Raw genomic sequence first — 27,277 nt, 5'->3', positions numbered from 1 at the left:
ACACGTCAGCCAATGCACTTAAAATGCAAAGACGAATACAGGGGGTGCTCTCTGTCTCCGCATCTTGTAAACAAAACGGAAGCCGCCGCAGCAGGAGAACAGGCCACGTTTAAAAAACGGACCTTTTCTTTTACTACCTTTACTTACAACCCGTTTTCGGCATCGACAAAACGCAAAGATTTCGCCACCCGTTCAATGTCTAGTGTCGTTCGATATAGCAGCATTCGTGCACAGTGCATCCATAGGCTTACCCTTACAACTTGTTGTTTGGGGAATAAATCCCATTTTTGTCGGGGTAAAAGTTAGTCCAATATTTAGGAACTGATCATTAGTTTCTTTTAGATGGCGTAAATTGATACATGCGCCCATCATTAAGCTGTTCCATTGAACACAAAAACAGCATAATATATTCTTAATCATATTTAGGGTTCGTTAAAGCAGATTACAAAAAACAACATATTTGAAATCATAGGTCTTCTGTTGAAGCAGCATGGAGCCTTTCGTGTTAAGTATATAAGGCCACCAAAAATTTAAAACACTGCTCACACTGGCAGAAAACTGGCAATAACAAGCATGTTGTGTTTTTTCAAAGATTAACTGAATATGCAGCACACATACGAAACATGAAATATTATTATTATTAGCTGTAGTAGTGTGGCATAACAGCAATAATGTAACAGAGGAACTGGAAATTGTTTGGAGTATCACAGCATGGAAGGCATTCATCATGTTCTCTCTCTACTCACGCATCCCTTCACTTTTAAGGCTTCTTTAAACGGATGAAGTTCTTTGACAGATAGTCAGCTCACAGCATTTGTGCTCCATTTAATTGCTAGCACTTGAACTGATTATCGTTCTCCTTTGCATATCACATGACCAGTTTTAAGCCAATGGAGTCATGAATCTGGATGTGCACGGGGTACGTCAGAGTCGCTTGACTCTCGCGGAATCGACTGTCTTCTCATTTTCAGTCTTAGGGCTTTTCAAAAAAGAGCCACAAGTCTCCATGTCCGACGGGCTATGACAACGTCACTTATACTTCGCCCGCGCTGGATTGACCCGATCATGTTTCTCTATGATAACGGCGGTGGTCTGGACGAATCTGGCAAAAACATGGACGGGTTCACGGGAGGTAACTTCTCTCCGAGTCCTTGCAGGAATTTGATGGCTCATCCTGGCTCTCTTGCGCCCAGCGCTACGTATCCTTCAAGCGAAGTAGCTGCAGCAGGAGCGGTTGAGCCTGGAAAGCAATGCAGCCCCTGTTCAGCCGTTCAGGGATCGGCCAGCGCTTCACTTTCCTACGGTTACTTCGGTGGCGGAGGATATTACCCTTGCCGAATGTCACACCATCACGGGGGCAGTGGAGGTGTTAAAACATGTGCCCAGTCCCCCGCGTCTGCTTCGCCTTACGGGGAAAAATTCATGGACACGTCTGCTTCAACAGGCGAAGATTACACCACCTCCCGCGCCAAAGAGTTTGCCTTCTATTCAAGCTATGCCTCGAACCCGTACCAGCCAGTTTCAAGTTACCTGGATGTCCCTGTGGTCCAGGCAATGAGCGGGCCTGCAGAGCCGCGGCACGAGACCCTATTACCTATGGAGAGTTACCAACCTTGGGCTATCACGGCTAGTAGCTGGAACGGACAGGTCTATTGCACCAAAGAACAGCCACAGACCGGACATATATGGAAGTCATCTGTACCAGGTAAAGACAACAGATTTAGTCAAAATAGCCTAAATAATTTGTTAATACGCATAGCAAAACCAATTTACAATATATACCCCATTTCTCTAAGCCTATATGCTTACCATTATTGGATATAATTTACTTATTTAAAAAATTCCACACAATTTGACATATTTACTAAATATTTTCATTAGAAGCAGTATCTCATGGAGGATCAGACGGCAGCTCTTATCGACGTGGGAGAAAGAAACGCGTTCCTTACACCAAGGTTCAGCTAAAGGAACTTGAACGCGAATATGCCACCAACAAGTTCATCACCAAAGACAAACGCAGACGGATATCGACTCAGACCAATCTGTCTGAACGACAGGTTACTATCTGGTTCCAGAACCGACGTGTAAAGGAGAAAAAGGTTGTCAATAAATTAAAAACCAGCAGTTAGCTTTACTCTGGGTAAATTGGGGGAAACAGTTTTTGACAATGATCGCGTTCAAAGTTATGAAATAATAGACGTTTATTAGACGAATATTTGTTTCTCCTGGACTACTGCTCTGAAGTGAACACTTTGGATCGGACAGGGTTGAATGGTGACGCGGTGCATCATTTTGACCAGGTGTTGGCGAAAACTGTATGGCCATATTCCCAACTCAGGACAAAAGGGGCCGACATATACTTGTTGTGTTGTGATTATTTACTACTCGAACAATATCTATGGCAAAATACTTTGGGTTTTTGAATTTACGCCCCTGACACTCTTTATTAGCGTGGTTTGAGTCGATTCTGTCTTCAATTACGTCCAGTGTCAGTTTATTTGAAATTTAATTAAAATATCAGTTTTCTTCGCCTCATGCTGGATAATATGAGGTATGGACCCAGATGTTTATCATATATATGTATGTATGTGGTTATTTCAGTGCCAAATAGGCTAGGCCTAAAATGACAGTGTGTGAATGTGTTTTGTCGTTGTATTAGTGTTTCTCAAAAATCCGTCCAAATAAACCATTGATAAGAAAACAATGTATGAAGACGTCATATATATTACATATTTTACAACACTAGACATCATCGAAAAATCACAAAAAGCTACAAATAAAAGTTCTCGATCATAATTTTTGTAAATGTAAGACATTCAAAAAGAAAGTGATTTGTTGGATGGGATAGTTCGCAAAGTGTCTTTTTTGAACGCTTTACCAATTATATTTTCATGTCTTTAGAATGAAACAAGAAATAATACATTATGGGCTTTGAGGCATGGGCTAGTAATGGTGTCATACAATAGAGCAATGGCGCCATCTTCCGTTGGACGTTTGTAAGTGGAAGTAGAAGACTTTGGTCGTCTACAACCATGAACAGATCCAGCTGTAGGCTGCTTGTCTACACAGTTACTTGTTATTAATGTATTACCACTAAATTCAAGTTTAGGCCTACCTGTTTTAGAGAATAGTTTTGATAGAGTGTAAAACATGAATTTTCTAAAACATGTTTGTAGTTTTTGTAAGTGACACAGTTGGACGATTGAACGTTGATTGTGTCATTGAAGCAACAGACCGATAAACTGAAATACATTGTCCGAATTATAAAAGCTATGTGTATATTTATTTTTGCTTTTAAAAGCTGACAGCGACACAAAGCAATGATTATTCACTTGTTTTTTTTACATACGAGACGTACACAATCATTCAAAATATTAGGGGCACTTCTTTATATTATCTACGTTTCTTTCCACAGTTTAGAATAATTGTAAACTTATCAAAGCGATTGAATAAGACACGCGTCGGAATTGTGTTGTGACAAAAAAATTATATATAACGATACACTTACAATTACATTTACGTTTTATTGTAGGCTATCATTTCAGTGTGTCACCCTTTGCCTGAAGTTTGTAAAAATGTAATCTTGGCATTACATCAACTTTTTGAGGTCTCACCTTGGGACACTTTTTCCCATGTTTTCTGCATTGCTTCATTATTTGTGGCCATGCCTCGTGAAAGCCCAACTAATGAAATTTATGTTAACTATTGGTTTCTACAAAATCATCCGACATAAAGAACATTTACAATCTTGATATAGGCTATTTAATATTGACAGTAATTCCAAGATCGAAATCATAGTTAAATAAATAATTGTAAAATTAAATAAATAATAATAAAAGTCATCCGTGTTAAAAACGTTTTGAAATATAACTTTTGTTTTGAAATGAAGACATTAATATTTTGGCACAATCATATTTTTATCATCAAAAATACTTTAACCATACACTTTTAGATCAAAGGCATTTTAAGACTTATCAACTTGTAGTGTCTCATTTGATGTGATGTCAAATTCATTTTAAACAAAACCTTTTTACAGGAAAGTTTATACATCTGCTGTATAAATACTGAAGTTTGGCTGTCTGGCTTTTCGCTTTTGTAGTTTTGAGAACCGTTTAGCTATTTATATTATTTTCAGATAGGCTACGGTTTTGCGCGGTAAAATTAATTTGTTGTATTTCTTCCTATTTTTGCAAAAAAGGTAAGACACGCGCAGAGATATATACTTCCCAAATAAACACTTTTGGATTTGCAGATACTTATGGTTTACTCTGAATTTGATTTGATTAGCGAAATTAAACATACATTCATTTTACGAAGTTTACAATAGGCCTTCATTATTTTTGTCTTAGATATCATTTTTTTAAGATTGCATAGCTCCAATCTTACCACCAAAAAGTGTATAAGATCTTAATTAGGCCTACAAACAAAGTATTTCTCAGGGGTGATTCTAGGTTTTCAATTTTTGGGGGAGCTCAGCCTCCAATGATACATATATAGGCCTATATATACATACATACATATATATGTATATATATATATATACACACAGAGAGAGAGAGGGAGAGAGACCCTCTTGCAACACATAGGCTACTGTACATTACTAAAAATTAATATTTAAGAAAACATAAGCAGAACAAAGACAAGTAATTGTTATAAATATCACATTGATCGATCAATCTGCAACATTTATAATTCAAAGTGAAACAACAGCCACAAATGCATATAATAGATGTCACAATCAACTGCCGAGTAATTGTTAAGAAGAAGGAATAACTTGATTTGATGATTCCCTGCCATTCTTTCGGAATAGCATGCGAGCGCTGTCACCCACTGTGCATGACTGCGTTCACCTATTTCATCTACAATATGTTTTAAATTAATAAAATACTGAAGCGTCTGAAAAACGAGAAAGTGCTTCTGGGTACACTTTTGTTTACTCGGAACTCAGAACAATGAATAACACAGCCGCACCAGACAAACTTTTTAAAGTGTATGGCACAGGGTCTTGTATTGCTCCAGCATCATATTATGTAAGATGCATTTATAACAAAGAATGGAAAAGATGCAGATGCCATGTTTATGCACACACCTTGTACTTGTGTGTGCTTCTGACGTTCACTCTCTGCCGCTGTGAACCGAAGAATGCGCTAGATAACGAAGCCTGTCGCCGTTTTCAAAATAAGAGCTTTAAATAGGACTAATCCGATCTCGAATTACTGAACAAATTACATAATAATTTACATTTTTAGGGGGGCTGAGCTAGAAATATAGGGTGGCTAAAGCCCATTTTAAAAGTGCCGAGCGACACCACTGGGTTTTCTTAGTTATGACAAAAGCAATATTTTTAAAGCGAACGGCTTATCCGTGCACAATCTTAAAGCAGTGTATCATATATATATATAGTTATGGTCTTTCAAATTATAATTACTTGTACCGATAACCCACGTGTTTTGCAGCTGTTTGCTTTTCATGTAAACAAATACATTTATCACGTCTGTGTGTGTTCCTTCCTGTTATGTTTACGTAATGTTTTAGTTCTGGAGTCCACAACTCATTTGCTTATCAGTAAAGCTGGTCTCTGGCGCCATCTACAGAGCAAAAAGTAAACAGCATCTGCAAGATCATGTTTGCTTTTGGTTTTGCTGTAATTGCAAATTCGAGACTGTATTTTATGGATCTTAGTTCCAGCTACTAAACAAATCCTGTTTTTTTCAAATACATTGAATGTTATTTGTCTTTCAGAACCCGTTTTTGACGTGTTAGACTTTTAATATAACCATTTGGTGGAGATGGCCGAAATTCAGTGATGTGATCCTATATTATGGTTTAAAAAATATTCAACCATAGATGCAGAAAATCCCTCGTTATTTATGTACGAATGCAATGTGCACGGTAATTGAATATGAACAGAAAAAAATATAAATAACTGCTTAAAATTCCATATTCCTTTAGAGTCCACCACACCGCCCCCACCCCTTTTTCAGACCTAACCGAGGAACCGCATGGCTCAAAATAATAATTTAATAGAGATTTCGCTCACTTTGACTACATGCTTACCTGTTTATGGGGCGGATTCCCGGACAGGGCTTAAGCCTAGTCCTAGACTAACCTAAATGTTAGAGGTGTCTTGATCGAAAACAAACTTGCACTGACATAATTTAAAATATATGAGTGTGATTGTTTCTTCTCAAGATGCAGGCCTGTAAAAGTGTTTGTAAAATGCCTTTGTTAAATTCACTTAAATATTCTAATTCAACTATGGCCTAGTCCTGATTTAAGCTAATCATTGTCCGGGAAACCGCCCCATATAAGTTTTAAACATATGGATATTTCTAACCAAAAGTCATTGAATTCAGAGAGATTGCAGAATTACTACAACTGGCGCGGGACTCTCTCAGGTTTCATTCTGCGCGCCGGTGTAAGGGTTAAAGCTCAGGGTGGTCGTCTAGACAATGAAAGCCAAGGCCATATACAACATTTTAAGTGAACGTCTGGTTTAGTTAATTCTAAGTTATATAAGATATTTAAAAACATATTTGAGCTGCTTCCTTAGCGAGGAATATGCTACGTCATTTTAAGTTTATTTGTAGGTTTAGAAAATTCGTACATATGTCTACTTGAAAATGTAAACAAATAGAGAGAGAGAGAAGTGATTATTAGAAATTGTATTTAAAAACATTTCTAAGGAAAGAAAAGAGACAACATTTTCTACAGTAAAAATTGTGCTGTGATATTTGAATTGCTCTACAAAATAGGTGCCTTAGGCTTTCCTCTATATAATTTCTTTGTTCTTTCAAATTGTTTTATAGAAATTTTAGATCTCATCTTATTACTTTCGCTTATCATTAATTGTTGACAAATTTATAACAAAAATCATAAACATTAGTTAATTAGAACTAATACAATATTAAATTGTAAAAAAGTTACATTACAATTAAAGACCTACAATTAAGCCTACATTTAGAAAGAAACGAAGGGCCAGAATATTTTATTCAAATTATTTTATTGAAATTGTAGCTCTCATTTTATTACTTTCGCTTATTATTAATTGTTGACAAATGTATAACAAAACATTTAAAATATTAGTGTTTAATTGTTTGGATGAATTGCTAAGAAATAATAGAATTTTAAATTGTACAAAAGTTACATTACAATTAAAGACAGTAGCCTACATTTTGAAAGAAAGGAAGTGGCAGAATATTTTAACCAGTAGCATTAGCACTAATCTTATTTTATTCTCAAGGACTATTAGGTGCAATTACAAATCGAAATTAAAGTCTTAACAATGAGCTCAGTTAAAAATACAATTTATAATAATGCAAGGAATATATAGGTCCATCAGGACACCTACGATTATTTTAAATAATACATAAGAAGGTCGATCAGCTTTTTCTTTTTTTAAATTGTCTTTAATTTATATAGTTATTTTTTATAATTATTATAATTGACAAAGCATCTGTAATGGGATCCACTAAAAAAATACTTATCACTAGTAATTGCGCTTATATGCTTTACCATAATACTGACCAATGTCCAAATTTGTCTTACACACACGACAAATATGTGTTAATGCTTAAAATATATCGGTCAAGTTCCATATCCCCTGCATTCTGCATGCAAAACCTGAATGCACAAATGATATTCGTAAAAAGTATTTAGATTATAATTACGTAGCAAATGTATAAAGAAAACGTGTTTCGTGCTGTGTGTGATAAGATTTTTGATGTGATATTTATTCCAAGTTCCAAGTCCAATTTTTTCCATAGTTGTCACGTTATATTTATATTGCTCTTCGTGTAGTTTCCTGTGAAGTCTTTAAAAGTTCCTAGACGTGAAAGCGACATTTGTGGAATTTCATCCGGGGCATACAGTGGCTTGCGTGGCGTCCTTTTTTTCCAGACTTGCGTGGTGGGCGGTAGCCTGTCCCCCTCCCCGAACTTGAAGTCGACCGTAAAGCCAAGTGTGTGCGGTAACTTTGAAAGAGGGGGAGGGGAGGTCCCCAACAGCAAACTTTACGAAAAAGCATGGAGAAAAGTCCAACAGAACAAAATGAGAATGACACATTAAGACACAATTATATGATATGGGGCAATATTTTACGTAATTTGTGACTATAGAATGTTTATATTTTGGCATCCAACCTTTAAAATAAAAAAATGTATTCTAAATATATCTGCATTTAAGTAGGTTTACCTTAATCTGGAGTTCTTAAATTAGAGTTGATTCAATTTCTTTTAGATTAATAAAGTACTGGTTTTGGCTGTAGTATGCTGACACGTGCTGTTGCCTCATTTCTTCAGCCTCGTTCTGTTGGCCTAGTGGACAATGTCGTAAATGAAGTTGCAATTACACCTGACTCTTTACCGCACGTTTCCGTTGCACTTGGTCCCCAAATTATTGCTGAAATCTGTCCAAGACACGGCGGAGGTGGAGCCGGTCTCAAGGACACCGAATTCCGTTTCTGTTATTTTTCTATCTGAGACAATCTTTAACTTTTCTTTAACAACACTAATCTTTTACATCACTAATGCAACATAAAATTACTTAATAATTATGACAATTATGAGAGGTTCGTGTCACTCACCTCCATGTGTGTTCTTCGGAGGTATGGCCGGGTTTGGACCCACGGTTAGACTTATTTGTTGTGGCCTCCGTCAAAGAAATAGGAGCTTGAACGCAAAATGTAAAACTCTGTAATAAAAGGTCAAATTTTAAAAATGTCAAATATATAAAGATTGGAATATTAGCAAGAAATCACTGTTTCATATAATTACATTTTCCCTGTAATTTAAAGGCCGATATTGAATCTCATGAAGTGGTCCTCGTATACTATATAAATCCTTCTCCTCATGCACGAATAGATATTGGTTTAATGAATAGCTCGAACACAACAGGAAAAGCAGAAAGTGGAGATTGAGATGACTGCAATCATTCCGCAATAAAAAATACGTTGGCTATAGCCTTTGTAAAACCAGAATACCGAGAGATATGTTTAAAAATGTATATTCATTAATGTTTAGAAGTATGGGTTTTGGTCGCATTTATGTTATTTGTCAATTTAAAATAGGCTAAACAAACACGCCCAGTGAAATTCTGATTCAAATTATATGTAAAGAACTGAGTGTACCTATTTCGAAACCTTGTTGCACAGTGTAGCTACAGTACACATGGGTTTGAAATTGGTAGATATTGTTATTAAACAGGAAGAGACAGAGAGCGACCTGTCAATTTCTTTTTTAGATCACGTGACCTTGGCCTCGGTCGGAATGGATCGTAATGGATTTCCACGTCATCTTACCTCTCAAAAATTCTGCCTGGCGGATCCCACTACAACTCGGGTAAGAGGCACGCGCTCATGAGAGCTATGTTGTGGGCGTTGCGTTTAGGTCTTGCTAGCTCAAGCTAGAATTTGCGCAGGTACAATGATGGATTTTGACGAGAGGGTTTCTGTTGGCTCAAACATGTATCTGCCCAGCTGCACGTATTATGTTCAGGGGGCTGATTTCTCATCGCTGCCCTCTTTTCTTTCCCAAAGTCCGGCTTCTCGTTCCGTACCCTACTCTTATTCTTCTAACCTACCTCAGGTACAGCATGTCAGGGAGGTTACATTCCGGGACTATGCTATTGACGCTTCTAGTAAATGGCCTCACCGGGGTCCATTGGCTCAATGTTATCCGTCGGAGGACATTGTACACAGGGAGTGTTTAGCAGCACCGACGACGGTTGGTGAGATATTCCCCAAGAATAATTCATCTGCATATTACCACACATCGCATGCGAGCTCCGCGTCCAATTTCTACGGCGGTGGTGGAAGAAGCGGGGTGCTGCCTCAAGCATTTGACCAGTTTTTCGACACAGCCTATGCGGGCTCGGACAGTGCGCCGAACAGCGACTTTGCAGCGAGGGATAAACAGCACTCCAGTAAAAATGCAACGCCAGTCCCCGCACCGGAGCAGGAGTCTGAAGAAAAGGAGCGACATGAGACCAGTAGCCCCGAATCTTCTTCTGGCAACAAAAATGAGGAAAAGACCAGCGGTGCGAATAGTATGTATGAGCGCAGAGAGCGTGCGAGAAAGTTTGCAATCTTGCGCGCTCCTGTTAAATTTTTTATATGCTGTTTTATAAGCGTATAAGGTTTATGGAGGGCTTGAGATTTCCCCAACAAAACCTGGGATACGTATAAACTGTTGGAATCACGTGCTTGGAATTGAAATTGGCCATGAAAACGCATGCATTTTTTTAACTTGAACATTAAAACGTATTTAAGTGGCTGCGGTGCGTGCTTGCAACAGCCTTAATAACAAGCTTCTCCTGTGTCTCTGTTAAATCATGAATGTTTCCTTCCGGATTTAAAAGGCTTGTGCTAGGGCAAATTCAACAATCTATATGTGCCTAACACCAAGACTTTTGATACATAATACAATATAAAAGTACTAACACTTTAGTACTAAAATGAATTATAATGTTTACAGCCATATTCGTAGCTATACTATCAACACTACTTATTTTCATACTTTTAATGTATCTATATTAATTACCAGTTGTAATGTTTATATTAAAATATTTATATTAATATTTTAAATTATATTTTAAAATAATAATATATGTCTAATATTTGGTCTTATCAAATTGTCTATATTATAACATTTAACTTATTTTTTCATTGTCTCCTAGGTGGACCCAGGGTTCGCAAGAAGAGATGTCCCTATACTAAATTTCAAATCAGAGAGCTCGAAAGAGAGTTCTTCTTCAGTGTGTATATCAACAAAGAGAAACGACTTCAACTCTCACGGATGCTTAATCTCACCGATCGGCAAGTGAAAATTTGGTTCCAAAACCGACGCATGAAGGAGAAGAAGGTTAATCGAGACCGATTGCAATACTATACAAACCCGCTGCTGTAGGACAAGGAAATGCCAAAAATACACAAACACAACCGCGGTATTAATGATATCACAAATGAGACGATACTGATTCTCAGCCCCAGCGGATAATTTCAAACAAACAAAAAGTGAGAACAACCGTGTAAAGAATTTGAGTCTTAGCAAGTAAATGCTTTGTAAGAGACTTGTTATGTGGTGTGATAATTTTGAGGGGAATGTATTGTGTCTTGTACGTTTTGGGATAAAGACTTTGGTGTGACCAAATAGAAGAACAACATACGAGAATGTTGGTTTGACTGCTCACCGTTTTCGAATTATTTATTGATTTTCCAACAATTACCTTCAGCATTATTATTGAAAGACTTAAGTAAGCAATAACACGTTCATCTAATAATGTGTCACTGTAGCCTTACCATATTCGGATAATTTCTTTTTTTTATTTCTGTGAACGCGGAGATACATGAGATAACAATTTTACAAAGGTTGATTGAACGAAAAAAATGCTAATGTCTGAATCCCAATCAACAGTAAACCATAAACACACCTAATGAATAAGTGTTTCTCTTGCAGGTTTACTCGCATTATGTCTCTTCATCCTACAAAAAGAAATATTTTTCGCACTAAACTTTTTTGTCCACCTTCTCTGCACAGAAACGTGACAAACACTGTGCGGGGATTTAAACAAAATGTGTCTGCTTGTAATGCAGAAGATATGTAAAACATATATTTCAAAAATTAAATAATCCAAAGGTGTAATTTGAAAGAGAGTTTGTAGCCCATTATTCAAGTTGCATGTGATTTCATTCGATGTTTGTCGCCTTTATCTTTAAAGCTTTCAAAAGAGCAACTCTTTCGGTTTTTACCTGACTTTTACTGTCACAGTGGTCACCTTTTTTGTAGTTATCATCCGAATGTTTATGGGCGCACTCGTAGCGTTCACATATGACAATTTAAGAGCAATAAAACTACGCGAGAGGGAGATAGAAAGAAAGTACAACAGAGGGGGAGAACGACTGAGCTTTATGATTGCTTGCAGCAAAGCGGCCGGGCCTGCCTGGCGCATCCTTTGAGGCACTAAGGAATATCCGCCTAATTACGGAGACATCCTCCTTGTTGCTTAAGCAACGTGACCATAAAAAGCTCACTGTGTCTGGAGCATTTGGACAATTGCAGTGTTGTGTCATAAACTGTCTGAGAACCAAGGTAGCTAACATTTCAAGGGGACTGAGGCGAAGACATCTTAAGGTGTGCTCAAAGAGTCTGTTGTGTTTTCTGTCCAGTTCGTATTAATTGACGTTGTTCCTATTCATTTTGTTGACTTATTTCAACTGTACTTCTGCTAAATTCGCAATGCATTGTTTTTCTGAACTGAAGGTCGGTTATGACTGTCCGACGAGTAGTTTCGAACGGTGTCCATTGGGAGGCACTCGTGGGATCAATGTCATGGTCGTGCATCATCCATTCAACAGTATGCTCACATCCACATGGCTTTGAAACGGTTTTCAAGTAACGCCAAATCAAACCATCAAATAGAAAGGTTTGTGTATCTAAATACATTGGCAGTTGTACATGGAATAAATTGTAGTGAGACTTCTCCCACTCTGCTCCCACAATGGATAATTCAACGACACTTTCTTAAAACGTTTCCTATGTAAAAGTCGATTCATGCTCTGAACGGCTTGTTGAAACATACCAAATCCTCTGCAGGTGTTTCCAAAGGACTTGATTCAGTATGTCACTAAAACATTTCATCCCGGCATGACCGTCTGCTTCCAGAACACACATCAAATGTCAACTGATCTTATTATATGTGAAATGTGGGGATGTAAAAATATGAGGGCATTAAAAGTCCTCTTCTCATTCTCACGGAATCAAAGAAATCCATTAAGCATAGCACAGACTACGTTGAGTTTTCCGAGATATGTTTGAGCAAAATTTATAAAATTATTTTTTTTACAAAAATGGCCAAGCTAATTTATAGCCAGCTCTACTTATCGATTTATTGGTCTCAGAAAGGGAGCACATCTTTCACTCGAGCTTTCAGCAATGATGGAACTTTCTCTAAAGAACATAATAGTCACAAAGCTCCCTCCAAAGGCCCACTTTCACTCTAGTTGAGACAAATGATGTAATTTGAAATGGTGTTTGTAATTGTGAAACAAGACCATGCCTTTCCGCAATGGAGATTCAATAACAGTATGAAGACGTGAAAGGCGGATAGTATTACAGCGCGGGTGCACTATTTGTCTCCAGTGCAAAATAAATTCTTCCGCTGATAGCAATAAAATATCAGATTATTGTTCTCGAGTTCCGTTTACAGCGAACTCGATCTTGGGGATAAAGAAACAAAGGGTTTGTATACGATATTTCAACACGGCTATAAGCGTGCCAGCTAAAAGACAAAGAGAAAATTGTAGTTTGGCAAATGTGAAACTAATGGAAGATCAGAGGGGTGTGTTAGGGTTGTAATTTGATCAGGAATAAAATAAACATATGATTTTCCAGTCCCTTAAGTATATGCCTTTTTTCATTCTTAGCTCTGTATTAGCACTTTGAACAGATGTCTACTGTTTAAAATTTTAAGTTTCATTTGTTTGTAGGGATGTAACAATACCAAACGCTCACTGCACGATAATACCTCGATGTAATGGTCACAATGCGATATTTAGTGCTATATTTAAAATGACACATGATGTCTTGGAAACGTTCCAAAGCATAATCTTTTCTTTATCCTCTAATCATAACTGTTGCTTAGAGGTATGACCTAAAAACCTCTTTTATAAAATAATTGCACCAGTAGACCTTGACAAAGGTAACATTTATTATTCTTTCTGACATTCTCTATGTTAGTCCCGGAAGACCTATCGTTTCATACAGTCATGTGACCACGATAATATTGAGACAATTTTGATATTGCATAACACCATATCGATAATATTGTTACATCCCCATTGGTTTGTTTTCTTACTGATATGGATTACAAATAGGCACATTTGTGCCAAAGTATTACAGTAATAATTAATATTATTATAATTTTTCGTGTTATTACTATAATCGTCGTCGTATAAATTAACAATATTAAATACTTTGCCGTCTCTTATTATTAATACAGAGGTATTATTATATATTAACTGTAGAATTGAGTTAATAAAGAAAAATACTCTTCTGCATAAACTATTATAAGGAAAAATAAACTTGGAAAAACAAGGAGTCAAATATAATTTCGGATATTTTGATTTTAGATTATTAAACAATCTTAATTTACAAAAACTCTTTCCTGATTGCTTAAACTTCAAACAACCTCGTTTCAACAAGGGTATGTAATTTGATAACTGTAAATTGTACTAAGTAATAAGTGACGTGGTTCTTGATGTAGTTTAATTTAATTTTAGGCTATATGATGGAGTACATTTGAAAAGGTAATATTATGAATGTGTCAGGACTTATAAGAAATATGAAATAGTAATGTGCATTCTCTATATACAAAATGACCTGCTAACCATTATATTTTGTTTTTACTTGTTTTTAGGCAACTTCATTTCCTTTTTAATATTTAATTATTTGAATTAAATATTCCTTTATCTTGTCTAGAATAATTTAGACGGCAAATTTCAAAACCGAAATCCAGTAACCGTACATACTCTTTTCGGAACAAGCTGCTGCTACTATAATGGTGACGCAGAGATGGAGGGTGTGGTTTTGTGTTTCCTACTGGTACGTGTGTGCACTTAACCTCAGCACATCCAGCGTGTTAAACAAGGTAAATGACAATGCCTACCAATGTGCTCTCTGGTTCATTGCAGTCGAAGACACCTGTCGATAATGGCGTCTACATCCAGCGAGATGGGAGTAAGCGTCTTGTGCTAATTGATAAGCGGACTGAATCTCTAGCCTACACCATCGTCGGGAGCTGGGGACTACCATGACTTTAACGCGAAACTTCACTCAAACCCTAAAAAGTTTGGATAAATGCCTACCCAAACAACGATCGAGGTGGAATTGTGACGCACAGTTAAGGAAACGTTCAGTTTACGTCTACCGGGCTTATGTTGTCTGCTCGACTTGAGGAAGGAATAGGGGTCACGAGATGTGTGTGACCCGTATCATATTTGCCTTAGGGTCGAAAACGTCTACTTATATGTTCTCTCTTGACTCAAATACGGATTCATCAAGAGAGCGAGGAAATGTGCTAGTGCCTTCAGTGATTTGTGGCAAAAGGGACATTTACCCCGCAAACACAAAATGTTTTGGGAACCCAACACTGCTAATTGTCATACGTATCCTTTGGGCCTACAGAGCACGACATGGAGTCATGGATTATGTCAAAGGTGAGGCAACCGAAATATCTAGGGATATGATATGCTAACTTGATGTTGTGTTAATCTGGTGTACAATATGCCTTATGTTTAGTTGTTTATGTTCTGACTTGAACATCACCAAATAGATGTAAAATTCAAAACGCATTTATCATTAAAATTATATATTTTCAGAGAGTAAGCCACGAAAAGAATATGTTGGCATGGCTCCAGTTTGAGTAGACGAGTATGATATTCAGTCAGTCAGGTGACGTTTTAAATGCTAAAAAATCATCAATCGGTGCAATCATAATAAAGAAAATTCAAATAGAAATACAGAATAAAGCATGAGTAGTTATGTTTGTTTGTTTTTCCAGACTTAAATCTAAAATATTTGATAATTTCATTTTTTTCCTTTTAAATTGGTCTTTCCTTGGTGTTCGTTGTAGTTTAATGTGCAGACGATTAAACAAACATGATAATTTAGTATGTGCTATTACAATGTATATGTTTTATCGCGTAGATGAGGCACGGAGTGCTCAGCAAACTGGCTAACGGCTAGGGATACTAGGCTGCTACCGGAAGAACTTTCAATACAACAAACGCCAAACCTCAAGAAAAAGGAGTTCCTCTTCAGTAGGCTATGTACTTGACTCATGAGCGCCGCCTAGAAATCAGCCGCAGCCTGTACCCGATCAACAGGCAAGTCATGAACAATAAACATTATGAGCATATTTGACAAAACAGCGCGGTTTTTTTATTTCTCTCAGATTAGTTACCAGTTGCGTTCATGTCCCTATCCCTGTTTGATCCAGTTTATCATTTTGGTTCATTTACAAACATGTAAAATGTAAATAACTGCGCTTTGGTCTTCACATGCCATAGGCCTAGACATATCTAATATTTTTAAATGCTTATTAGCACATGCATCATAGAAACAATAGGCATATGTGTGACTTAAAAGATCATATCTGCATGGCTAAAACAAACAACAACAAAGAACACGTTAATTTCAGTGTTTTGTTGGGAATGTGCTTCTAAACGTGTATAACCTCATACTATTTATTTATTTTAAATTTTGTACATTATGCCTATAAATTTACTTGACATTTGCTGAGCTTTGATTTCATGTACATTGCTTTTTGGAAGATTCTGGGAGATTTTTGCTATTATTGTTTTACATCGTTTCACATTTTCTAATATGGCGGAAATGGTTTGATTATATCTCAGCAAATACCGCAAGGGACATCGTAGTATTATAGCTAGTTTAGTCCGCTTTTGTGACGTTTTATTGCTGGTTACTTTATGAGGCTAGTAGCTTTTCAGTGTGACTACCCTCAGTACAGACTGGATAGAGGCAGGAATAAGAACACTAGGATTTCTGGCTATGGAAAATACGTTGTTTTTGTTCCGTTATATTTAAATGAACGCAGGTAAGGCAATACTTTTAATTTTATCGGAATTGTGAAATTTATGAGTAAGATTTAGTGACGTCAATGTTAAGAAAAAAATGTTGCACTGCTTTCATAGAAATGCTCTAGGGATGGCGGCAAGGAAATGCCGGCGGTTTGATTAGCATACTTTAAGTTATCAGACGTTTTGAACCAGACTGCCGAGTGGTTTAGGTAGTTTCATGTTGTTGGGATTGTATAGTTAAACTCTGCAACAGGAAACTGTCTTAATTACCCCAGTTTAATTCGCCTTTAGCCTTCGATATAATTTTTTTGCATCATGTATCGCGGGCATCGAGGCTAGACTAGATTTCATTTCCTGAATTACTTCTTATTTTACGAAATGCAACACATGTTTTATAAAGCGGTTTTTAACAATCATTGTTACGTTGTTTAATTTGTATATTGCTGTTGAACGGGACAAAAGACGTTGATTTGTCTTCGAGCTCAATGCAGACAGGAGTTGACAAGGCCTAGGTTACGTCCACATATAGCCGAAATCGAGCCTCGGGGGCTGTGGGCCACAGCGACATCAGTGGCGTGCCAGAGAGCTCAAAAGACCCAACTTCCTCAATTTTGCGCCTTAGGTGGCTAAGCACAAAAGATCTGCTTTATGGTGGCACTGCGGCACAACCAAAGGGAATTTATCTGTACCTAAAATGCATTGTGGTTGTGCTACTCGACTGTGTTAACAAACACCCCTTTGCAGTTTACAGCCTCAAAGTGCCATGTTGTTTCCGTCTCTTTTTCTTTTTTAAGTTGTGGTGTTTCCTGCGTAAAAGTAAAACCGTCCTGCATGTCCTTCTGACAATCACTAGTCGATAATTTGTATATTTGTATATATACATACAAATATAATTCTTTAATTGCATGTTCACACTGCTAAGAGGTCGACTAGTGATTGTCAGAAGGACATGCAGGACGGTTTTACTTTTACGCAGGAAACACCACAACTATATATATATATATATATATATATATATATATATATATATATATATATATATATATATATATATATTTATACATTTTTTATTGAATGCTCTCAGGTACACGAAATGATCAAAATATATTATTTTGCATGTCATATTTTTGTAATAGTTTAAATACGACGTTGTTGCCAATTCCTGTATTTTGTTTGACGTAGGATACCCATTAGAGTTTCTATTTTTTATTACGTTTAATATGCTACATTTTCCTAATAGGTATGATGAGATTATAGGCGACAACGTTATTTTATTTATTTTATTAGAATTTTATTAGCTACAAATGTCGATAGTCATAGAAAATTTTGTTTTGCGTGTGCCGAAAATATCTTGTACTTTTGCGTTTTAAAACAATTTATGTGTAGGCCTACATGATACGTCCTTTATTGGAAGGTGATTGCTGTGTTGATCACACATTACTGTGGCATTAGTATTCATTTTATCGCTATTTTGTTAATTCTGTAGTTTGTAAATATGGTGTGTATGTTTGAAGTTAAAATAGCCAGTTAAAATATTGACTTGGTTGACGTTTTTGTCCGAAGCAGACAAAATATGATAAGATACATTAAATTAAATGTATTTATTAGCTGAATGTAATTTATGTATTATATACATATTCAAACTATCATTTGTTTAATTAGTGATGTAAAGGACATTGTTTACTTACATGGATTAATGCTTTTTAACTTAAGCCTGGATTTGTGTATATTTTATATTCTGTTATAATTTATCCATATTGCAACAAAGTAAAACAATAAAAATAAAAGCTGGACAATCGATACACGCACATCTATTAAGCTTAATTTTTTCCCCTGTCCATACTGTTTATCATTAAAGTATTTCAATCTCATTCATACTGAACATTTTAAAATAAAAGAAAAGAAATGGCAAAGACTGAAAACCAAGTAAAGGAAATTACCTAAATGGAGGACGTCATCCGACCTTGTTAATTACACTTTGTAAACCAGATGACGTGCAGCGAAATATCTGTAACAATGTAACCATGAACTTAAAATTAGTACAGATAAAATCCGCAAACAATACAGAGAACACATAGGCCTTAATTTGAAGAGTGTTGTGAAGCATACACAAAACAAGTCATTCATACAACAAAAAACAATTGCTTTTAATACAGGATGTCAAAGGATAATATAATTTTGCTTTTAATTTTCATAAATTCTACTTTGCAGTATTCTGCAGAACGGAAGCCAATTCGAGAGATTTCAGCAATATTTTGCTTTGAAAGACATACTCGGTTCAGAGAACAGTTATTTTAAATGGAAATTTTTGTGTTCATATATGTGTGCATTATTTGTCATCTTTTCACTTTTGACAGTTGTAGTTACATGAAAGAATTGTATAATTAGGGTAAAGCAATCTTAACATTGCATTTCTATTGATTTATTTTTGTCCTCTTCTAATGGTCACGTGTGCACCTCATCCAATCAAATGTTAGTCTGCTCCTAACTTATTAGCTGACTGGAGCTTTGTGAGGGGGTTGCCTCTCCATTTCCACAGATTGTTATTTTGTGAGCGTGTTACTGTATGTGTGTGTTCGTGTTTTTATGTGTGTGTGTGTGTGCATGAAAGTGCGACCCCGCCATGTCGACATCCGGCGCTCTGACAGGATACTACGTTGACTCGCTTATTTTACCGGAGAACGAGGAGACTCGCTTCTCCTCAGGCTCAGCGCTCATCCCGCACACGAGGCCCTCTGTTATACCCACAGATCACACAGAGCTCGGTCCCTGCACATTTCCATCAAAGCAACCTGTGTATGGTGGCACAGGTTGGGGCCACATCCAAACGCATTTTTCCAGTGGTGTACCTCTTGTGTACCAGCCGCATACGCAGCCTCCTGTGGTTGGGGATTACGTGCAGTCTTGGTTGTTGGACTCTGCTTGTGGACTGCCACTCACTGAACCACCGGTGGTCCACAATAACTTCCATTCAAAACTTGATACACATAGAACAAATTACGATGTCGCACAGGCCAGTTCGCATGGCGTGCCTTCTTCTGTGGACTTCACTAACGGCGGATGTTCTGCCGAGACAGAGACGGTGTCTGGGCAGGGTGTTGAAAGGGACTCCGAGATTGAAGAGAAACCGGTCGTTGATCCAGGTAAGCTTCTCCAAAGTTATTTTCGTAATGTGATGCGCACTGTAGTCTGCTGTGAAAATTGTGCATGTAAAGATCCCTGTTTGAATCTATAGTGCTTTGAGAATAGTGAGGCTTTCTGAGTCATTTAGATTTATTCTGTGTTCTGGATTTAAGATGCAGGTTCTTGTATTAAAACTATTCAGTGCCCGTTTATGATTTCGAACCCTCCTGCCTTTCCCTCTACCCTTTCTCAGACAACCCTGTGTCCAACTGGCTTCACGCGAGCTCTTCGCGTAAAAAACGATGCCCTTATACTAAGCACCAGATCCTCGAGCTGGAGAAAGAGTTTTTATTTAACACGTACCTCACGCGCGACCGCAGGTACGAGGTCGCCCGTCTTCTGAACCTTACGGAGAGACAGGTCAAAATTTGGTTCCAAAACCGCAGGATGAAGATGAAAAAATTTAACAAGGACGGAACGAAGGACAACCGAGAATAAAACACTTCGTGTAGGTGAGGATGAGGAACGATCCATCCATTCGCTGGAATTATGTCGTTGGGGTTTTACATATACTTGTGTCATTCCTTAAAGCAAGAAATACTTGTCGACAAGGGTCTAGTCTTTGAATTAAGCTAAATGACTGTCAAATGTGATTCTTGCTGATTTAAACATTCGTTAATTCACAGCCTTCTAAGAACTCTGTATTTCATTTGATACCAATTTTATTAGAAATGACTATGGAGCTATATGTGATATTCCACTTAGATTGTAGCCTAGTATACCAGTATGTGTTTCGGACGTCTTATTAATAGTTTTATTTTGTTTTGTAGCAGTTTTCTAATTGTTTATCATGCGAGGAGACTTGGCACAGGTATAAGGAAAGTTTATACGCGTATGGGTTTATGTGGCCAAGGAATTTTTTACTGTCATGACAAAATCTTAGAATTGATCAATTATGACAAATAGTATTAAACATTTCGTAAAATAACACTACCTATATATCAGCCGATATAGTGGCGTTAAGTGCGTTGTAAACAAACAGGGACAAGTTAAAATAGTTATGAAACTGTAGATATAGCACTGTAGGCAACTTTACAAATACCTCATGGTCAATTGACCGCCATGAATTTGTTTTGATTAAACTTCTCAGATGTAATTTGTGATTTATTTATTGAATAATAAAAGCAAATCATATCCCCAAAACAAGTGTCTACGAAATTTTCTAATCCTCGTGTAATTTTAAATGAGGATTTAAAATGTACAAATTGGTACAAGTTGCACTTACCAGGTTGTGCGAAGTTGATTCTTGCTTTTCTGAAAGTCTTATTTTCAGATGTGTTAATGTTCTTATAGTTCATTTATTTATTTAAATATAATTTTTGGGATTAAGAAAGATGGTTACTTGTCAAAATAAAACAATTAAGTTGCTACGTTTTCAGGGGTAAATGTATAGTGTTTTATGTTTGCAGGAAATAATATTCTCATAATTTCACTCCCTTTATATATCATACAAACGCACATATTTTAAACTAAAACAGCGTTTCAAAGACCTGCATTCAGGTTTGGAGTTTGGAAAAACAGCCTCGTCTACTGACCCGTCTGGCAGATGAGGTGGTTGTTAGTTGCATACTGCCATAAAAGACAATTACCGCAATAACCGTTTATGGGGTGCAAAGCGCTGCGAGGCGAGAGAACGCAACACAACAAAGATGGTATGAGGCTCGACAGATGAAGCCAGTAAATTATGCGCCATGTGTGCATGAATCTATGGAATTAAAAGAACGGACCCGCGTCCTGGCCTCCATGACGATGGACTTTAGTTAATAATGATAATGTGATGGGCTGCCATAGATGCCGTCTCTTGCAGATATCAAACCATATGCAAAGATATTTTACAAGGTCTACAGTATAGCCAGTGGACGTTAGATGATGCTCGGGTATCCAAAAGGATGTTGACTTCAAAGGCCTCGCGTAAGAGCCATGAATCGTAGACTCGGCAACACTGTCTGGCATTCCGCGTTCAATGGCTTTATGACCGTCCAGACACAATTAGACCATTTCCAGAGGCCCAGTTCCCATTTGGCGAGTTTTCCCCCTAATTCCCACCTGCCTTCAGCGAGTCTCGACTGTGTGCACAAAAAAGCCAGCGGAAACAATCTAGTTTTATTGGTCTCTTTGATTGCATTTCGCCCTACGGCACCCTAAAACACCCTTTGTGCAGGCCTAAGTTATACACAAATATAGGTTTCAGATTCACCAGAAGTTATGTCAAAAGTTACTAACACGAGAAAATATTTCACCCCATTCTTTCTCATATAAACTGTTTTAACATACGAAGCTAAAACTTCTACGTTAGAGCTAAAATAATCCTTGCTCTATCAAAATCATTCATTTAGTCGTAAGAGGTTGTTGTTTTATAGTTAAACCACTTGATGTCAGCAAAGCCTCATTTGGAGCAATTGTTTGATTCGTATAGACATACACAATACCAAGCGTTTTTCTAAGAACATTCTTGGGCCCTATTCGTTTTTAAAATAAGTTTCTTCAATTGAACATTTTGTTAAAAACAACTTGTCTTAATGATATTGAGCGTATATTTTTCTTTACCACTCCATGGTTTCTTAATAATGATTTAAAAACAGCACTACTACTTGAAATGAAAAAAGATTGATCAAAATAAATATATTAACTGTGAATGAAAATGCACTGTCCAAATGTAAATATATTTTTACATTGAACATATACATCGTTAAATACTTTGACCTTATTTTTTATTTAAAATAAAAATATTGAAGTCTATAAAAAATAAAAATATATAAAACCTATATATTTTACCAACGTTGTTGGTAATTTCAAGTTTTCTTTAAAAATATAGGGAAGATTAATTCTGCTCCTTTTGATATAATCCAACATCTCCTTTTTGTGTCCGGGTATGCAAGCCGTTCGGTAACAACAGAAATGTTCTCTTCTCCTGACGTAAGTGACTTGTTAAAACATTTTCTTTAAACAGTCTTTATAAATATTTTTTCTCCAAAATTATCAACTTTGAATTAAGGTTAGTAACCTTTAATTCAGACAGCATTGCGATTAATTGACGGGAGAAAGTACTTCGGTCCCTACGCATTCATTTGTATGTTTCCACAAGAAGGCTTATGATATTCATACTTTGTTAACACCAACATTTTATAAGAAATAAATTCGTTAATAAGAAAAAAATCCATTATTTTTAATTACAATATATTGTTTTTTATTAATATTCACAATTCTTAGTTTTCTTAGTTATTTTACAACCTTTTTTAGATTCATATTGATTTCAAACTAAATGCACCTACAACAGTAAAAAGTAATGTAGATTTTAGAAAAGGAAGTGTTTTGGTTTGGCGGATAATGTGCTTGTAATAATATCTCAATACTTCTGAGGCTCAATTAGTTCAAATAATAACAAATATGTTGTAAAATATTGATATTGTGAAAAAAATATTGAGAACAAAAAAATTATAGAATTAGCTTACACTATCGCTTTGTGAACGTATTTGAAAGAGTATTTTCATTTCTTTCTTATCTAAATGCAAATTTAAAATGCTAGTTTCAGACCAAATTAATTGTTATTTTCAGCATCCGGATTGAGTTTAGTTCATGATTTAATTCATGATATTATGAGTGTATTTGGAAGCCAATAAAATACCCATTGGCTGTTTATTAGGCGTGATCATGTGACATAAAGAGATAATAAGGAGATTAATGTGAATCCACCTGTAGCGAGCATGTATTTCATGCTTGTAAAGTACTACATTGATTAAATTACGTGTAGAAATATATTGGTACATAATTTGTGGTTCTGCTGTGCATTTTGTTTCAGTCGCAATGTGCAGGCCAATATCTAATCATCTTTTTCAGCACTTTGCTTTAGCATCGGAAATAAACTGTGTTGACAAAAAAAGAGCAAGTGATCGTTTCTAAATTGCTGCCTAGACCTGATTGCTTAAAATACTAGGAGATTTAGGAATTTCCAAATTGGGTAGTACTCCAATGACAACGCTACATGGTTCCCATGCACCCACTATCCGAGGCTACAGTCTCTTGTCTTGTCCTGCCATTGCGACATTTCACCGCCGATGCAGCTGTTCATGTATAGCATGTGTGAAGTCGTAAACGTTTTAATGCCTTGGCTCTGTGGTAATAAATTCATTACTCACTCCGTCTCGTATGTGGTACTCTCCAATGCGTATCTGGTTACATAATTGATTTCTCTCTTTGTGTCTGCTTGCAGAGTACTGCATACGCATATATTATACTCTTGCTGTACCCATACTGACAAGGCATGCCAACTTTAAAAGGTATTGTAATATGTATAAAACATGTCAAATGTTGCACGAATAACCTAATTGGTATCAGAAATATTGTGGCCGTTTATCCATATTACAATCAAATTGTAGCATATATGTCTAATGAAGGTCCTTATAAATAACCATCCGCCATTTATATAGCCTACTTCTTTATTAATTTTACTTTTCTGAAACATTTATGTTATCACGATTTCTGTCATTATTCTATTCTTTGTATGTGTTTATTTTGGGGTAAGATTTTTACCAAATGTATTTTACGTCTGAAAATCTAATGCGTAGAAATCTGTCCTATTTTATTTTCCTGTGAGTTACTTCTGTAAAATGGCGCCTGGCAGCAAACATTGCTTCCCCAGCCCCCACCTCTGTCCTCTACCCCGAAGAAGCTATAAATCTGCCGTTGTTTATGAAAATTTACTACTTTGCTTCGAAACTTTATGAGGTGCCGCTGGGTCCCATTGGTTACCAGCAAGTCACGTGTTCTTAAGGCCACATGAACGTGAACTTTTTATGTGTATTCATCCCATCTCAAAACAGAGCTGCATTCTTCTTCTGGTCCTGCTTTGTCTAGGCTTCTTTAAGCAACGTCATTCCATATAATCTTTTCATTTCTTAATATGTTGTTTAATCCTGTGGTGATATTTAACATGGAAATTGCAGAGAAAAGAGAAGATTGTTTATCCCGTCTCTGGCGCAATGGCTGGATAGAGCGATTATCTAAAGCACCTTCGTCAACCAACCGAGACATTGAACGGTAAGGACTCGTTTTTTGTACTATTAAACCTATCGTTATATGTTAACTGTTTAGGGTATAACTGAAATTCTAGAGGATAGTTTTTGTCTTTTATAATCATATGTTGTTGTTTTTCTGTCTGGTGTGCTTGGTGTTGGTGTTTTAGCGGCTGTTGTTGCTATTTATTGTTGTTTGTGTTTCACAAGATATAGGCTACTGCAGTAAAAACAACATAGCTGCAACCCTATCGTTTTATAGCCTATAATAACGCTTTGTATTTTTACACGCGTCAAATATTGGACACGGTTCAAATAAGCAATTCGATAACTAATTCCACTTTTGTCCATTATGTATAGTATTAGGTACACTGCAGTTTGTTTAATTTCTTCTTATATTATTGTAGGATTTAAATGCATCGTTATATCTTCAATTGGTTAAGAGCTTTAATGGTGCTTCTTTTAGAAAAGCTTTCAGAAGTGTGGAGCAATTCAGTAATTTTTAGAGAGTTGGGGGTCTGGAGAGCTGGTATAAAATATTATCTTTAACCTACATAGTATGACAAGGAAAAGTGTGATACCCTAAAATTACCGCTAGGTGGCAATCTTTCGCATTACAGGCCGATTGACCGTACCATTTGTTTACCTGCTCAAGGCAACCTATCAAGATAACAGCTGTTGAAATATGACGTGAAAGGACAATGTCTATGCAGAGGTGTTTTATAGCATTGTGCAAATAATTGTTTTGATGTTGGCTTAAATGTGAAACTTTAAAATAGATTACATGTTTCTTAAACTTTTTTTGTTTAAATATTTTGTATATGCTCTCCTACTTCAAAACTTTTTTTGTTTAAATATTTTGTATATGCTCTCCTACTCTGTCAAATGAATAAATGTAAATAGGTCACTTTGTTCTGTTCAAATGCCACAAAGTTCATGCTGTTCATCAGTAGGGCTTTAACTTGATTAGTTAAATCGGTTGTGATATCTAATCTAAAACCATAATGTTTATTGAGGCAATTGTATATTTTTTGTAAAATTACCTGCTTGATTTTTCACTTTAAATAACATTGTTCTTCTAGTCTTATACGTGTATTACTTGTACAGGTGAGTTTCCAATCGTTTATAGAATATTTTTTTGGTTTAATTTTGCGAAATCGTTGAACTGTAGATAATGTCAAGTAAAGTAAAAAACTAAGAAATAGGCTAAGGGAAAACGTTGAAAAACAAGAACATTTTTTAAAAATGTTTGTATGTTAAATTTGTTTGTTACATTTGTTTGTGTATATGGTATTGTGGTGGCGCTGAAAGCTATTGAAATGACTGAAAATATAGAAAATTATATGGCTTTGGAAGGAAATTCTTACTGAAATGATCTAGAAGAATCAACACAGGAAGAATGAACATTTATGAAAGAACCATATAACAACAAATGAAGAATTAGGTTCCAAAATCATGTTAAGGTTAAGGTCATTAGGTTCCATAAAATGTTTTTATTGTGTTTTATTGTGTTAGTTAGCTGTATTTTTTGTTATTATTGCTCAAATCAAAACTAACCAACTGCAGTTTAATGTTAATTGGACTGCACAATAAAAAACTGGATTTATGAACATTTTTAAAAACAGAGTTATCTAATTTTGGAGCCAAACACTTTAAATATATGAATTTGGAATCGAGACTATATTTTTGCTCCTGTGAGATGGGGGACTATTAAGAGTTACCGACTTTCATAACAGGCCTATGCAAATTTAAACTTAAATCAGTTACATATGGCTACAAGAGTTGACATTCAAATGTGTTATTCTTTGAAACTTCCATAGCCCTTTTCATCTCCTGGAGGTTTCCTAACCCAGTACCATACCTCAACAAAAAAGCTAAACAAAAAACAGGCAAATCAATCGTTGAAAAATTCCAAAGAAAAGGGTTTTGCCCTTACTGTTTACACAGTCTTTCAATTTATGACCTTCAGAAATAGAAAGAAATATGAATAGAGCTGAACATATTGCTGAGGTGAGACATTTATCCAATGGAAGAGAAATTGGGTTGCAACAAAGGTGCCCATAATTGTTCTAGCATGTATTGCTGTATTCATATGATATTTAGATAATCAGCTTTTTATTAAAATAGGAAGACAATTTCAAACTAAAATGCCTGTAAGCCTTATAATTTTTTTTTAATTGGTCTTGTTTTTAATAAGAAGAGGTTAAATATAATTAATTTCGTGCTTTTTTTTACTAAAAACATATTTTATTTTTTCAAATAAAGATTAGCCTTTACATTTAGACAATATTCTGTTATTTTTTGTAACTGGTGCCGACTGTGTTTATCTAAAACCTAAGAATTAGCGATGTGTTTTAAAATCTTCCGAATTCTGTGAACGTTCTGGTGTACGTGCTTTGTGTGCAGAACGCGGTGCATTGTTTCAGCAGATCCTATTTTTCTACCGCAGAGTCGTTACCCTCTGAATGACCCCGCCGTGTTCTTGCTT

At 36.1% G+C, this 27,277-nt stretch overlaps 4 protein-coding genes across 6 annotated transcripts in view; all 4 read left to right on the top strand.

Annotated features, from left to right (window-relative positions):
* Positions 1-975: 975 nt before the first annotated feature.
* Positions 976-2,694, top strand: hoxa13a (homeobox A13a; the record flags this gene model as incomplete). 2 transcript variants are annotated; one of them, XM_079484150.1, is made up of 2 exons in its annotated part: positions 976-1,705; positions 1,882-2,694. In XM_079484150.1, the coding sequence occupies 2 exons, from the start codon at positions 1,021-1,023 to the stop codon at positions 2,127-2,129; spliced, it is 933 nt and encodes a 310-aa protein (XP_079340276.1). The 2 variants fall into 2 exon arrangements, with proteins under 2 accessions (XP_079340276.1, XP_079340277.1); XM_079484151.1 differs by having other exon boundaries at positions 1,021-1,705; positions 1,888-2,129.
* Positions 2,695-9,266: 6,572 nt separating this feature from the next.
* hoxa11a (homeobox A11a) lies at positions 9,267-10,904 on the top strand (the record flags this gene model as incomplete). The annotated part of the gene is given in 4 exon segments (XM_079484236.1): positions 9,267-9,343; positions 9,345-9,393; positions 9,396-10,044; positions 10,675-10,904. Coding segments are annotated over 4 exon segments (1,005 nt in total).
* Positions 10,905-18,401: 7,497 nt separating this feature from the next.
* On the top strand, positions 18,402-20,916 carry hoxa9a (homeobox A9a). The gene is made up of 2 exons (XM_079484656.1): positions 18,402-19,737; positions 19,971-20,916. The coding sequence occupies exons 1-2, from the start codon at positions 19,218-19,220 to the stop codon at positions 20,213-20,215; spliced, it is 765 nt and encodes a 254-aa protein (XP_079340782.1). The 5' UTR covers positions 18,402-19,217; the 3' UTR covers positions 20,216-20,916.
* Positions 20,917-24,794: 3,878 nt separating this feature from the next.
* The window catches only part of hoxa3a (homeobox A3a), a 23,571-nt gene continuing 21,088 nt past the window's right edge, over positions 24,795-27,277 (top strand). Inside the window, exon 1 of one of the 2 annotated variants that reach the window (XM_079484787.1) lies at positions 24,795-24,814. The gene's annotated coding sequence lies outside the window, so the exon portion shown is untranslated. The remainder of the gene's footprint in view (positions 24,815-27,277) is intronic. The other variant, XM_079484786.1, reaches the window with a different exon arrangement.

Source organism: Barbatula barbatula (genome assembly GCF_947034865.1).
Source record: "Barbatula barbatula genome assembly, chromosome: 21".
Classification (NCBI taxonomy): domain Eukaryota; kingdom Metazoa; phylum Chordata; class Actinopteri; order Cypriniformes; family Nemacheilidae; genus Barbatula; species Barbatula barbatula.
This window is presented reverse-complemented; position numbering and strand designations above follow the sequence as displayed.

Bases quoted from the DNA above. Each gene is read 5' to 3' on its own strand.
- hoxa9a (XM_079484656.1), top strand. From the start codon at position 19,218: ATGTCGACATCCGGCGCTCTGACAGGATACTACGTTGACTCGCTTATT. The intron at 19,738-19,970 runs GTAAGCTTCTCC...ACCCTTTCTCAG, and splicing joins GAAACCGGTCGTTGATCCAG to ACAACCCTGTGTCCAACTGG.